The 16,746-nt window shown below is 34.3% G+C and overlaps 1 protein-coding gene across 1 annotated transcript; it reads left to right on the forward strand.

The window, feature by feature from the left end:
• The first annotated feature begins 10,476 nt into the window (after positions 1 to 10,476).
• Positions 10,477 to 11,373, forward strand: LOC147483450 (uncharacterized). The gene has a single exon (XM_086579564.1). It carries the CDS (start codon positions 10,477 to 10,479, stop codon positions 11,371 to 11,373), a length of 897 nt encoding a protein of 298 aa, XP_086435690.1.
• The last annotated feature ends 5,373 nt before the right edge of the window (positions 11,374 to 16,746 follow it).

Consider the following 16,746-nt stretch of genomic DNA (forward strand, 5'->3'; position numbering starts at 1 on the left):
ATAAGTACAAAGGCTTAAGAGCAATGTAGGAAAACTCGGGTAGGAGCAGGAAAAAAAACAAGGATTTCTCGAGTGTAAATATCTTGAAGACCTTATTCTCTCATACTTATCATTTTTTATCTTCCACTTCCATTTCTTTCTACAATATCACCTAAACCCCATAATACCTAATAAATACCTCTAACTCAATTAGGAGTAGGATGGTGTAATAATAAGTAGTAGATGTGATTGATCGACCTCGGCTCTTCTGACTGTCATCGAGTATGTGAGGAAAAGTGTGCCACTGCACACTGGAGTTAACGAAACCTGAGTGGGAAAATTATGAGCGAAGTTATGTTTTGACACATATATGTGAGAACCCATTTAGGTACACTCTCCAAAGGATCCAGAAACAGCCCTGCTTGTGCATTTCAATGTAAATTCACTGTATGCATGCTCATATGTAGATGTTTTAATTATTGTATGCATATTAACTTGAGTTTCGAAAGAATTAATCCTCGTTCCCCGCTAAGGAGATGTATAAATATCTGAGATTAATTTAGGAAACAAGCTTTTCTTACTGAGTCATTGTAGTATAAATAAAGTTTGTGAGTATCTTCTCTGGAAAACTCTCATGAGGCTATAACTCGTCCACTAGGGAATTCCTAATGCTTTAAGGCCTTGTTGTATATGGTTAATGCAACCGCACTCTGCGAAACGAGACTTAGCTTAGAATGCACAGTTTTGGCCACTTATCTGTTTTAATGTCTCTTTTTTGCTTAAGGACAAGCAAAGTGCTGTTTGGGAGTGGTGTGATAAGCACCCAAAACTGTATTATAAAAACTCGTAGAGACATAACATTTCGGTCAATTTTGTGCTTAATAATCATGAAATAATCGCATCTTCGTGCTTTTTGCAGGTTGGAGCAACTAATGTAAAAATTATGATAAAGCCAGCATTTAAGCACGAAATAGGGAGTATACACATGCCTTCCGATCAAGCCCATGTGAAGCTCAATAAATCTGGACTAAAGCCCAAAGACTCAAACAGTACAGAATCCAGTCAGAAACGGAATTACGTGCACAGAAGCGTCAAACTTCCGAAGCTCATATCTCTTGAACCAAGACTCCAAATGCGACGAGTGAGTTGCTCTGACGATCAGTGTGACGAACTCTACGCATAAGCGGGAAGTTGTAAAAATACCAAAAGATCGGACTGCCACTGGACACTGCACATGGACCCACTAGGCAGGCCCATAAGATTTGATGAGTCATCATGCAAGTCAAGAAAAAGGTGCAAATAATTGGTGCAAATTTGACACCTTGCATGAAGTTAATGAGTTGGTTGGATTTAGGTGATGATTATCTAAAAAAATGAAAGGTGTCAAGGGTTAGTTGTGGATAAGTGAAAAATAAATGAGAGGAGAGTGTTTCACATGGGAGAAGAGAAAAAGGCTCTCTTATGTAAAGTGGGGCTGATTTTGGGAGTTAGCTAGCTTTTACTTCCTTGACTTTTACTTTTCATTTACTTCCATGTCTTTACTTTTAGTTTTTAGTTTTTAGTTTTACGAAAAAAAGCTTGTAACTTGTTAATGGAGGACTACACCTTCTAGTTCTTGAATAAAAACTTCTATTTTCCTTAGGTAATTAGTTAGCTTTGTATTCATTTCTTCTTTCTATCTCTTTTTACTTATCTTACTTGTAGTTTTAATTAAATCCTAGGATCATGAGCTAAAACTCTCCCAAGGGGAAGGTTAATGATGCTCATGTGAGGATCAGGCTACAAATTTAGGATTCCAGAATCACTACTTAAAATACTTAGGTTATATTTTTCATCCTGTCCCAAAATGACAGAGATTGACAAATATCTGATCAACTGTTGTAAAGTAGAACTAGGAGTTGGAATGATATTTCAGAGATGAAATATCATTTCAATTCCACATGCTAGCATGATATGTTTAGAGATATGTATATTATGTTAGGGGATTTGAGACGGTAGTGACCTGTTTCTAAAAGACTTGTAGTTAGGCTTTGCATGAGTAGGATTAATCCTTCCTTATCTTTCTCTCTCTTTCATTTAACTATAAAACAAACTTACAAATTTTAGATAACTGGTGTAAAAAAAAATCTATCTATCAAATCCTTCTCACTTAGTTCTCCAAGGTGTAGATTTCAGTTGTGATCGTTTAGATTCTTGTCTTAGAAGTTGGAACGAAATCCCTACTCGAACTAGATTGGCAGTCTAAAAAAAAACAGTGAGTAAGGAAATATTGAGTTTTAGCACGTAGTAAGTAAATTTCTAAAAACACTGAAAAGTGCTAAGATCACGTATCATACGTTCATGTCTCATAATAATTCTTATTCTATCTCATGCCAGTATACTGAATTGTACTGAAGCTCAACGTTTCTCGTTATAATAAAATCCACATTATCACTTGCCAATACTATTCATTGCATGATATCCAAACATCTCTATATCAAATCTCAAAACTTATTATTTCACGTGCCAATCATATATTGCACTACACCATATGAAATATCTCAAGCCTTTATAAATACTACAATTCATTTAAGTAGTAACTCATAATAGTAATCAATCATGTAATGTATTCGTTCAACATATTTATGTGAACTCAATTCACCATCAAAGGCACGCATTATTTCCATTTGTGAACAATATAAATAGTAAATAAATAATCAAAATATATGTCCATTCTACCAATGTCAAAATGAAACGACTTTAGAAAGAAAGAACAACTCAAGTCCAAATATCATGCATAATTATTCGAGTCCAAATCACAAGTCAATGGCATTTGGGCCACAGAGTCCAAATATCATGCATAATTAGCCCATGAATCCACAGAGTTTGGCATTTGGGCAGTTAACCAAGACGCTGCCTTGTCGGCTAGGGTGAATGGAAACACCCTAAGTTTAACTTGATCCAGACTTACGCTAGGATGATGGAATGTACTGAGAACTTGTTCTATCCAACACATGTGTTGATAAGGCTTCTTGTGGTCTTAACCATGGAAAACCGGTAACAAATTAAATATATTCGGGGAAATTTGAAAATCCCCCACTGGGTTTGCATGAATGATGCATGACTTAGGTCCATCGATGAGGGCTTTGTAAAAATCAGAGAGAGGAGTCTCTGGTTCTTCAGCCATTGTTGCAGGTGTGGTATGTGAATTTCTAAGATAAACAAGTAAAGCAGGTTTATGCGTACCAGATCTTAATCTCATACAAATTGAAGTATAATATGCAAACAACCTAATTAAGCATGCAAAACAGCCTGATTATTACTAGAAATTAGTCATCTTACAGCAGATGCTAGGATATAAATGGGTGTTACTAGAAGCATCCTTGCTACGCTTATAAATAATGCATTCAACAACCTTGAAACACATTTTTATGCTATCGAAACATGATACGAGTACGGTTCTAGGTCCAAGAAGTGAATTGTGCATTACTATAAAAAAACTCAACCAGATCAGTATAACTTATAGGGCGTGCGTGCTCCAAGATAGGTATAATAAGGGATGTGTGCACTAAAGAAAAATCTAAAAATTTTACTGTACGTTGTCAAGATGTTCAGGAAGTAGCCTAAAAAATTTCAAAACAATCAAAGCTAAGAAATTCCTTCTACTGCACTGCAAAGTTCGTGAAATAGTTTTCGGTACACAATACAAACAAACGACTGGTTCACCAATCAAAACAGAGCCAAAAATTGGCAAACTTTTAGTGGAGACTCCTGACAGATCATGTGTTTTTTTGAAAAAAAATTAGAGTAATTGGAATTCTACAAACCTTCCTTATCGGCAGTTGTTCCATAAATTAAATGTTGCAAAACTACAGAAACATTGGAAACAATCCACTAGTTTGGTGGTCAAAACAAGTCAAAAACTCTTCAAATGTGTACTGCAAACTACTGACTTATGACAGATACTACTTTAAAATTTTTAGAATTTTTGGAACTGCCTAAGTAACTCTACTTGTATGTTTTTCCAGAAACTTACAGTTTGAAAGCTGAAATGCAGCACTGTAAAGATGGTATTAGTTCACAAGTTAAACCAATTAGGAAAATTATGAAAATATTCCAGAAAATCAATAACACCTTAAAATTTGTGGCTGCAAAATTCCAGAATTGTTTGAAATTTACAAATATTTTTACCATAGTGTTCTTCACTATGACTACGCAGTCACAAGGGAGGGCGAGCACGCTCTGTGCAAGGCAAAAGGGAGGGCGGGCTCCCTTTGGGTTTAAAACAGTGAATGTGAAACTTTTACATATGACTTTCACAGACATCTGTACAACTTTTCTTTAGTCGTTTTCCCAAACCGGCCGTCTGAAAAAATTTAACAGTAAGAATATCAAGTTAAAAGATAACGAAAACGCGAAAAACAAGAATGAAAAAATAAAATGGTGGGTGGGTTGAGAATAGGGGAATAGTCTATAAGGCGGATTGAAGGATGCTATTCGGTTTCCTTTTCTAACACTCCTTGATTCACCTGCTAGAAAAGTACTTTCTTAGCATGCCATAACATGTTTAGTTCTCGTAAGAATATGATAGCTTGTATATTATAATATATGTCTGCATGATTTGATTATTTGGTATATATGTGTTTGCGTGGATTGTTTTGTATAAGTATTTGATTTTGTCAAGAAATAGGAGAATTTTCAACAAGGGTTAAAATCCGAGTTTGGTAAGTTGTTTATAAGCCCTTCGGGGCGAAATTGCTCTCTATATGACATTCGCAATCTCAATGAGTATTGACAAAATTGAATCCTTATACAAAACAAGAGTCATTAGTGTCGTGTATATATATTTTCTTTGGTATATATATATATATATAAGGAGAGATCATGTAAAACACCTGATTAATGCTGAAAGATTAGTCAGCAGCAAGAACACTTGATATAAACTGAACTTTTATTTATATTCTGGAATTATATTACAGGGGGGAGAAAAGAGAGCACACTTATCACTCAAAACCAAGAGAAAATTGAAAGCTAAAATAAAAGATGTTCCTCAACAAGGGTGAGGTATCCCTTTTATACTAGTTGGATCTCAAAATATAATTTGGAGTCCGCACAGAAAGTGGCTATGTGTGTTAAAGCAGTCGCAGTCGCCTGGGCCACCATGACAAGACATCCTTGTCTTTCACTACTGTCTTGAAAGGATAAGAATCCTTATAATGCAGAGTTCCTATACAACTTTTGACTATAGAGGAAAGCAAAAGTTAGGATGTCATAGTCAAGGGACCACCTTGACAAAGCATTATGCTTTAAGGATAAGAATCCTGAGTCAAATAATGTTGATTCTGTTGCATGTCCTTTTCATGGGCCATGAAGGACACTAATTAGAAATGCCAAGCTGGGTGCGTAGATTCTCAACAACTTGGGTCAGGAAATCCTCTTCCACTTCTTCTAGTTTTGAATCAGATGTAAGACCACCTAGATGAGTGAGGAATTCATATAGGCCCTCTTCATTAAAAAGTTTCCAAGTCTCAAGAGCATATGGGCTAAGTGCCAAAGAACTCGTTCTGCCCAATTTTTCATAGAAGTTGGTTCTATTAGAATTATCCAATAATTCTGTTTGGATAAGAAATATATTAGATTCAGACAAAAGAGTGAACCTTAGATTCTTTTGCACCGAACTATATCTAATGGACCACTTAATATGATGAAGACCAATGGCACGAATATCCGCCATTTCTTTGAATCTGTCTTCTGTAGTAATAGTATGAAATTTCTCCTTACATTCAGAAAGAGTAAAAGCCTTTGATATATCAGAAGGTCGTTGGTTGTAAATTCGGACCAGGTGTACTGAAGGATAAGTTTCATATTCAGTATATTCTGGGCAAACTGTGGTAAATTCACAGTAAACAGTCCCATGCCATTTCATCATAGCATTATTTATGGCTTGAATAAGAGGAAAAGCCAAGAATGTCTTGTTAAAAGCTCCTGCTTCCAAAGATACCTATGTATTGATTGTGATAGATTTAAGAAATCCCATTTCTAACAATTCATGAATTAAATACATATCCAAAGGTTGGAAATACTGCAATGTATGTGAAAAAACATGCAGATTTGGATGCATGCTATGTGTTCCTTCTGTGATATGAGCAATACATTTAACAATTAAATGACAAGTTCCCAATACAATTGAATTCCAATTTTGAATCCATTTATGATAATGTGAAGGGAGAAGATTCTGTATTAATTATGGTAAAGGTGATGGAAGGGATATTTTGGCTTTAGTCCAATCGGATTCAAAAATGTCTCTAGAGAGAGTACTCCAAGAAACGCAATCAAGGGATCTCTGCAAATCACGAGATCTATAAAACTTACTTTTGAAGTCTGACCAAGTCTTGGTTGTATTCTAGTTATTTTTCCTAAAATATTTAGCAGTGATTTTGAGGGTCTGGATAAGATTTCTCTTGTCATTCTGTTCAAAAGATTTGATAACATTGTCCAAAATGGACTTATGAAAGTTGTGTAGCTTCTAATGTGTAAAGAACTTATGCCTGTTATCATAGACATAAGGTAACTCTAGATCATCAAATTGTACTTTTCTTTTACCAGTACAATTAGACTTTCTAGAAAAAGGATGCAAAGAACTCACATTGGTGCTGATATAATCAGACTCCAAGGTTTTACCCTTGTTGGTGTTGTTAGGTTGACTAACAGGCTCCTGGGAATAATCCCAGTTAGGGAGGCCTAAATTGTCTTCAAAGTAGTTGATAATTTCAACATCAGCAGTATCCTATAAGGATTCAGAGACCACTGGTGGTTGCTCTAGGGGCTGTCCATATAATGGATTCTCCAATGAATCAAATTGGAGCATTCTGTATTCTGTAACAAGAGACATTAAATGATGTCTTAGATTCACATAATATAATCCTGGAGAAATATTCTCTAAATAATAATGAAGAGTATGTTATTTACAAAATATTTGGATACTCATAGGAACATCTGTTTGTGAATTATATTTCACAATCTTGACTCTTCTGTTCCTACAAAGAAGAAGAAATAAATTCGAAAACCAAAGGGTGATTCTCGAAGTTAGTGTAAATACCATACTTATCAATTTTATTAATAGGAAGCATAGTATTTAAAAATGGGGTTCCCAGTATAATTTGCTTGGTAAGATCTTTTATTAATAAAAGGGATAGAGGTATGCTAACCTCATTTTTACTAATAGCAACCTTAGTCAATTTATGATGAATAGCTAGTTTACTACCACTAGTACTGGTCATAGTTTGAGTAGTTGTCTCAAAATATTTTTTAGGAATCAATCCTTCTTGTATGCAGTTCATATCTGCACCACTATCTACCAAATCAATATAATCAGTAAGAATATATTCTTGGTTAATAATCAAAGTTATAAAAATATTCCATTTTCTGGAAAATATATTGAAAATAAAATTGTATTGTTTAAAGTCGTTGTCTGACTTCTCTTCTGTAACTTCCTTGAACTACTATAACTCAATTTGTAAAACTCTTTGTTTTAATTGAATTATCTCCAGAAACTTCCTTGAACTACTATAACTCAATTTGTCAATAAAACTAAAATCAAGGATTTTTGTTTTAATTGAATTATCTCCTTACTAATATTGACTTTTAACACTACTTTTGGATTTCTAGTGGTTTCGGTCGAGAAAATGGTGGTTTTGAAGAACTAGGTTTATTATTTCCTAGGTGATCAATTTTTTTTTTAAGATTGTATCCTTCAGAGGGATCAACTATATCATCCTTTATTGCTTTAAAGCAAGTTTTAATTAACTTCAGCTTAGTTTCAGGGTTTGTAATAGTATCTATAAGATCTAAAATAGACTGTTGAACCATGGTTAAGACATTAATAGTCAAACCATTCATCTGTAAGATAGCTTCCATGCTATCACATCTAGATTGCAACATGTTACATTGACATATGGTGAGTCATTATCCGATGAACTAGAATAAGGATCTTCATACTCATTATCTGACTCAGAAGAATTAGTATTAAGTAATAATTTACTTCATTGTAATTTAAGATCTTCATCAATCTTTAATGCAGTGTCGTCACCCAAGTTGCGTAGGGTATATGCAGTGCCGTTTAGCAGGATACGCGTTTTAGGCCGTTTGCTCCCCGTAAAGCGTTAACAGACGTGGTTTTACTAGTATAAACACTGAAGACTTGATTTTGATTTTACTGTTTACAATATTTGGAGAAGAACACGATATATCAATGATTGCATCATGAATAGTTTTAATACTGTTTGGTATGATTTTAATTCGTTATACTCTACCTGTTATTGCACTAACACCTCAACACCCATGGCACAGTCATCAAATGATGATAAGTTCAATTAAGAACATGAAATTAATCGAGTATGATCTCGACACGCATGATAAAATGAACAAATGGACGATTCCTAATATGGATCCCAAGACTATATATAAATATGGTAACTGGATTGAAAAATTGACCAGTAAAATTGCTGTAAAAACTATGGAACAAACTATTAGTTTACATTCCATGAGTAATAATTTGCATCTTTTAAGTCCTCGAGATTTATATCCTTATATGAAAAATTATAAATTTAATCATGTAGGATTAATACAGGTTGCTTTTAGAGCTTTGACCCTTTTAGGTATGAATGCTTGTATTCAAGCAACTCTTAGAGATGCTAGGTGTCTCGATTATTTACCATCCCTTATGGGAGCAGTAGAGACTAGTCTTTGTCATGGACCAGTCAATTTTGATGTCTATCGTAATTTAAGTTTATCTTTATCGGATAGAAATCTTTATGATTCCTTATCATTACAAATTTAGGCTAAAGGTTACAACTTTTTATCTAGATCTGAGGTGATTGGAATTACATACAGAATTCACTATAAGGTGTTACAAACTTTAACTCATAATCAAAGGAATAAATCTACACTAGGTAAAACTGTGTTAATTGATACAAATCTTTTAACTTCTAGTATAGCAACCCTTAGGATGATTCCTTGGAGTGAAATTCAATTTCCTGATTCATGGACTTGCAGAAACGCTGTTTAACCACAGCCAATCATTAATAATGATTTAGATCAAATAATTCAATCAACTGAAGGTGAAGTTATATTAAACTTTAAGAAACCTTTTGTTTGTAGAAGTTTGTCTTTGAGATCTTCCTATAAGATGTCCATACCACAATCTTCTAGGCATTCAGTTTCAGTTTCAGAAGCTGAATCTATATCTCAGTATAATCAATCTGTAGAAGAGATTCGTATCTCTAATCAACAAATACCACATGGTATTTATACACAGAAACCTAGGGAATCTCCCACAACTTCATAAATGGAATTTGTTTTATAATGGATTATACATCAATTGAAACAAATCAATTTTATAAATTAAAATATGAAGGGTTGAGTAAATATTTTACTCCTATAGAGTTGCAACCTATGGTTCAACCTTATAAAGATTATTTTCAATGGTACCAAAAGAATGGTACGTACTACTATTACAAAATGGTTTTGTCTTGAGTATCAGAATAATAATATTCTTAATTCCAAAGTAAACCGTGCTACTTTGCAAAAGGATATTAATGATTATTTAAAATAAAATAAAAAAAGGTAAAACTTAAGTTACCTAACAAGATGATTAATTTACCGAATAAAGAGGTAAGCCATAATCAAATACATGAAAAGATTATTTCTCAACCAGTAATTTCTTAAGTAAAAAAGAATATTACTATTTAAAAAAGTAATTTTACCCCTGTACACAATTATATTAGTGTTTTAGAGTTTCATCAAAAGAAGTAGACTACTTCTGATGAAAAGGAGATGACAGTTGTTCACCCTCCAACAACACCTTTAAAGCTGAATAATAGTCCGGAAATTGCGGCTTATATCAAACCACAGGATTATGTTAATAAATTTTGTAAGCAAAATAATTATATTAATTTATATTTACAAACTATCGGAGCTCAATTAATTAGAATTGAGAATAATACAGAAAATATCTTTAAGCATATTCCGAAGATAGATCCTAATAAAAATAAGGATAAAGAACCTTTAAATAATATTTCTTTAAAACAACATACTTCTTCTGGTCATATCAGACCATCTATTCAGCCCCTTTTGGATATTCCAAATTTTAAGTTGGATCAATCATCATCCAAAAATGATTTTATTGAAAAATTATATGGTCAATTAAGTAAATTGAACCTTAATACTATATCTCAAGATTCTAATTCTGAGAATGACATAAAGCCAAATGATATTTTGGATATTGAAGCAAATTTTGTTTCTCCCACTATTAACACAATAACTTATGATAAAAATACTCATAAAATGGGTCATGCGGGTCATAATAGGAATTATTATCCTCGTCCCACTCCCCAAGATATTCTTTATGAAGAAGATTATTTTAATGAACATGTGTCTTATCAGGCTAAAACTAATTATACTTGGAATATTGATGGTAGATCAGAATATTAGATTTATCACATTCTACAGGAGATGCTCATGTATGCGAGTGTTTGCAAAGCTCATGGTAATACATATGCTGATGTCTATAAGTTTATATGCCATGGTTTTGTGGGAACCTTAAAAGGTTGGTGGGATAATGTTCTCACTAATGAGCAAAGATATGACATTATTAACTCAACTAAGTCTGAGTTTGACTCAGAAGAAAATAGGGAAGTATCTACATCAGATGTTGTTTATACTTTATGTTTGTCTATTGTCCATCATTTTATAGGACCTGATGGTATGAATGCAGAGAAGAATAGAGAACTTCTCCAAAATCTTAGATGTCCATCTCTATCTCATTTTAGATGGTATAAAGATTTGTTCTTAACCAAAGTACTTCAATTACATGATGCTAATAATGAGCATTGGAAATCCAAATTTATTGATGGTCTCCCTAACTTCTTTGCAAAAAAAGTTAGGAAAAAGCTTAGAGACTTAAATGGAGGATCTAATATTCCTTATAATTCTCATATGTATGGGAGTCTTATTAATCATGTCATTCAGGAAGGTCTTAGCTATTGTAATGATTTAAAGCTACAGCATCAGCTTAAAAAGCATAATATTTCTGGTAAGAAAGAGTTAGGAGAATTTTGTGAGCAATTTGCTTATGATATTCCTACTGAAAGAAAGAAGAAGATTTCTTCTCATAAAAAATATAAACCTTATAAGAGAAAATATTCTCGTAAAAAGACTTTCAATAAAAATTGGAAATCTAATAAGGAGTTTTACAATAATCCACATCAAAAAAATAATGTTACTTGTTTAAAATGTGGAAAGATTGGTCATTATGCCAACCAGTGCCAAACCAAGCAGAAGCTTAATAATTTAGAGATTGATGAAGATCTTGAATTACAATTAAGTAAATTATTACTTAATACTAGTTCTTCTTAATTAGATAATGAGTCTGAAGATCCTTATTCTAGTTCATTGGATAATGACTCACCATGTCAATGTAACATGTTGCAATCCAGATGTGATAGCATGGAAGCTATCTTACAGATGAATGGTTTGACTATTAATGTCTTAACCACGGATCAGCAGTCTGTTTTAGATCTTATAAATACTATTACAAACCCTGAAACTAAGCTGAAGTTATTAAAATTTGCTTTAAAGCAGTAAAGGATGATATAGTTGATCCCTTTGAAGGATACAATCTTAAAGAAGTTTTTGATCGCCTAGGAAATAATAAACCTAGTTATTCAAAACCACCCTTTTCTCCTGACTTGAAAACTGAGGTCCAGAATCTTTTTTTTTTTTTTAAAACTTTAAGCTAGGGTTAGGATGACCCTCACCTGTATACATCATCCAATTCTTACATAAATGGTGCCTCTTGCATCCTCCTCAATGAGATTATACAACTCTCTACATATTGGAGGACCAACATTCACGAAATTAAATCCATGGGCAATAGATAGGCCAGCCAGGTGGTCGGCAACTCTATTAGACTCCCTAAAAACATGTGAAAAGGTACAACTTAACAACTGTGGTGCTATATCTATAATATGGTTGAGCACATCTTGACAGTTCCATGGCGGCTTGGCTAGTTTGTTACACATTTGTACTGCTTGTAGTGAGTCCGATGCCACATCCACTTTTACACAGCCTAGTTCCAAACATATACACAACCCAATCTCAATAGCCTTCAGTTCTTGAAAGAGTACTGACCTCTCTCCTCCACTACCAGAGAATGTTGTCAATAACTTACCCTTACTGTTACGGATTGCTCCCCCATGACCCGTACCATTTCCTGCAACAGCCCCATCTATGTTCAATTTGACTCTGTCCTATTCAGGTGGATCCCAAGTGTAGATCTGTTGTGTCGCACTTCTAAAATTCACTTGGATCCCGAGATCCTGAGCTAGCCTTCGGGCATCGTCAGAGTCCTTCATTTCCGATACCTTCACCTGTATATATCTTCTCATCTTCCTCATAATGCTTTTCAACACCACTGATGCTGGCCTGCTATGATTAGAGAACCTTCGTGCATTGCGCTCCTTCCAAATCCCATTAACTATTGCACATATGTAACTCTTATAGATTTCCACCACCTGGCTAGACCCTTTGCAAAGTTTCAAAAGTGAAAACCATTCTCTATTTGAGCTTCTGCAATCTGTTGCAATACCCAAGACTATCTTAATGCCATTGATCACCTCTCGAGATAAGGAGCAGTAAAAAAAGAGATGATTTGAGAATTCCCGACTTTGCTGACACAAGCAACAAGATGAATGTGTTAGAATCTTTTTATGTACTAGCCTATCTTGAGTAGAGAAACTGTTTGAGAATAATTGCCAGGCAGTAAAGGAATGACTAGGTATCACCAGTCGGCCCCATACCAGGCATTGCCATCTAACCTTACCCCCATGTCTTCTCAAAGTGTGGTACGCACTGTTCGTCGTGAATGACCCACTATGATGCGGTGTCCATACTACTCGATCTCTCTCTATGTGTCGATTAATTTTTGTGCTCAAAATATCTTCTCTGAGGGTACTGCACTGTAGATTACTAACCATGTCATTCCAGCCTCCATTGGTCAATAGCTCCTTCACTATAGCATTGAAGGGAAGCTTGATTTCAGCTACCGCTTGTGGATTATGTAAGAGAGGACTGCTGCTGCACCAAATGTCGTGCCATAAGAGAGTATCTTCACCATTTGAGATAGAATAACAGATTAGCTCTCTTGCTTCCTTTCTACACTTCAAGATGTTACGCCAAGACCAAGAACAATCTCTGGGAATCGGCATAGTCCACAAGAATTTATTCTCCAGCTGGTTTTTCCAAACCCAATTGACCCAGACACTACTCTCTTTACTTGCGATCTTGTACAACAGCCCACAATGAGCGCCCTTGTTCCATGTTGCCATATTCATCATCCCTAGACCGCCCTCCTCCTTTGTTTTGCATATGGTATGTGTTCAAGCTTGCTTGATGCACACAACTTTTGGAATCAGTTCCGCTCCATAGGAAATTGACACATATTTTCTCAATCTGTTCCAGAACAGCTAAAGGAAGTATGAATGTTCTGGCCCAAAAGATGTTTAGAGAGCTCAACACCGCGAGGATCAACTGTAGTCTGCCTGCATGAGATAGTAATTTAGCTTTCCAGTCCTTTATTCGGCCTGTGACCTTTTCAACCAAAGGTTGACATCCTTTGATTCCAAGGCGAGTAGAAATGAGTGGGAGACCGAGATATCTTACTGGAGGTTTCACAAGTTCCAATCTTAGGATCTAGGCCAAGGCTCGTGCATTATCATGAATCATAGCTCCCGTCATGACAGTAGTCTTCTGAGGGTTGATGCTGAGTCCAGTAGCTTCACTGAATATCTGTGAACATTCCTTGAGGGCTTCTATAGAGGTTACTTCCCCTTTGCGAATATGAGAACGTCATCGGCCAAAGGCCAAATCGTCAATAGATTCCTCTTGCATTTAGAGTGGTATCGCATGTTTCTGGATTCAATGCTTTCCCTGATCACCATTCCCAAAATTTCCATGACTAGCACAAAAAGATACGGGGACATGGGGTCGCCCTGACGCAAACCTCTTCCCCCAGCAAAAAACCCTTCCGGAGACCCATTCACTAGGACAGAGAAGTAAGCTGTACTAATACACATATGAATCAATCGTCGCATCTTCTGAGGGAATTCAAATTTCTCCAACAAAAGGAGGATCGTTTGCCAGCTAACCATATCATATACCTTTCTGATATCCAGTTTAACTAAGCATCTGGGTGTGCCATGATGTCTATTATATCCTCTCAGCACTTCATGAGCCATGACTTCATGTGCCATGATGTCTATCATATCTTAGTAAGGAGATAATTCAATTAAAACAAAAAGTTTTACAAATTGAGTTACAACAGTTCGAGGAAGTTACAGAAGAGAAATCAGACAATGACTTTAAACACTGCAATTTTATTTCCAATATATTTTCCAAAAAAAGGAATATTTTTATAACTTTGATTATTAACCAAGAATATATTCTTACTGATTATATTGCTTTGGTAGATAGTGGTGCAGATATGAACTGCATACAAGAAGGATTGATTCCTAAAAAATATTTTGACACTACTACTCAAACTATGACCAGTGCTAGTGGTAGTAAAATTATTATTCAACATAAATTGAATAAGGTTTTTATTAGTAAAAATGAGGTTAGCATACATGTATCCTTTTTATTAATAAAATATCATTAAGAGTAACCCGCATGCCTTTTTCCTTAATCATATTGGGGCTATCCCTTACTTACATCTTTCTTTGGACTACTTGCTAAAGGTTAGGTTTTCCGGACACAAGACTGTCCACCTAGATCCTAAAATACTATTGACTCTTCCATACCAGTATTATGAATAGTAAGTATCTTGTTAGAGATGAAGTGAGGATTACTTAATTTCATTCTTGATAATATAAGACTATTTGCGTAAGCTATAGATCATTATTGTTTCTTTACATTTATGTTGGTAACTCTGGGATGTCACCCAAGTCGCGTAGGGTATATGCAATGTCGTTTAGCAGGATATGTGTTTTAGGCCGTTTGCTCCCCGTAAATCGTTGATTGATATGGTTTTACTAATATAAACACTGAAGACTTGATTTTGATTTTACTGTTTATAATATTTGGAGAACAAGATGATATATCAATGATTGCATCATGAATAGTTTTAATATTGTTTGGTATGATTTTAATTCATTATACTCTACCTGTTTTTGCACTAACACCTCAACACCCATGGCACAGTCATCAAATGATTATCTGAGTTCAATAAAGAACACAGAATTAATCGAGTATGATCTCGACATGCAGGATAAAATGAATAAATGGACGATTTGTAATATGGATCCCAAGACCATATATAAATATGGTAACTGGATTGAAAAATTGACTAGTAAAATTGCTGTAAAAACTATGGAACAAACTATTAGTTTACATTCCATGAGTAATAATTTGCATCTTTTAAGTCCTCGTGATTTATATCCTTATATGAAAAATTATAAATTTATTCTTATAGGATTAATACAGGTTGCATTTAAACCTTTGACCCTTTTGGCTATGAATGCTTGTATTCAAGCAACTCTCAGAGATGCTAGGTGTCTCAATTATTTATCATCCCTTATGGGAGCAGTATAGACTAGTCTTTGTCATGGACCAGTCTATTTTGATGTCTATCCTAATTTAAGTTTATCTTTATCGGATAGAAATCTTTATGATTCCTTATCATTACAAATTCAGGCTAAAGGTTACAACTTTTTACCTAGATCTGAAGTGATTGGAATTACCTACAGAATTCACTATAAGGTGTTAAAAACTTTAACTCCTAATGCAAGAAATAAATCTACCCCAGGTAAAACTGTGTTAATCGATACAAATCTTTTAACTTCTAGTGTTGCTACACCTAGGATGATTCCTTGGAGTGAAATTCAATTTCCTGATTCATGGACTTGCAGAAACGCTGTTCAACCACACCCAATCATTAATAATAATTTAGATCAAATAATTCAATCAACTGAAGGTGAAGTTATATTAAACTTTAAGAAACATTTTGTTAGTAGAAGTTTGTATTCGAGATCCTCTTATAAGATCTCCATACCACAATCTTCGAGGCATTCAGTTTCAGAAGCTGAATCCATATCTCAGTATAATCAATCTATAGAAGAGATTCGTATCTCTAATTAACAAATACCACATGACATTTATACACAGAAAGCTAGGGAATCTCCCACAGCTTCAGATGTGGAATTTGTGTTATAATGGATTATACATCAACTGAAACAAATCAATTTTATAAATTAAAATATGAAGAGTTGAGTAAATATTTTACTCCTATAGAGTTGCAACTTAAGGTTCAACCTTATAAAGATATTTTCAATGGTACCAGAAGTATGGTACTACTCTTGCAAAATGGTTTTGTCTTGAGTATCAGAATAATAATATTCTTAATTCCAAAGTTAACCGTGCTACTCTGCAAAAGGATATTAATGATTGTTTAAAATCAAAAGAAGAGGTAAAACTTAAGTTACCTACCAAGATGATTAATTTACCTAATAAAGAGGTAAGCCATAATCAAACACAGGGAAAAATTATTTCTCAACTAGCTATTTCTAAAGTAAAAGAGAATATTACTATTGAAAAATGAAATTTTACACCTGTGGATAATTATATTGGTGTTTTAGAGTTCCATCAAAAGAAGTGGACTACTTCTGATGAAAAGAAGATGACAGTTATTCATCCTCCAACAACACCTTTAAAGTTGAAGGATAGTCAGGAAACTGT

This window comes from Coptis chinensis, chromosome 8 (genome assembly GCF_015680905.1).
Source record: "Coptis chinensis isolate HL-2020 chromosome 8, ASM1568090v1, whole genome shotgun sequence".
NCBI lineage: Eukaryota > Viridiplantae > Streptophyta > Magnoliopsida > Ranunculales > Ranunculaceae > Coptis > Coptis chinensis.

Excerpts from the sequence above, each read along its gene's own strand:
- LOC147483450 (XM_086579564.1), top strand. The coding sequence starts at position 10,477 with ATGTATGCGAGTGTTTGCAAAGCTCATGGTAATACATATGCTGATGTC.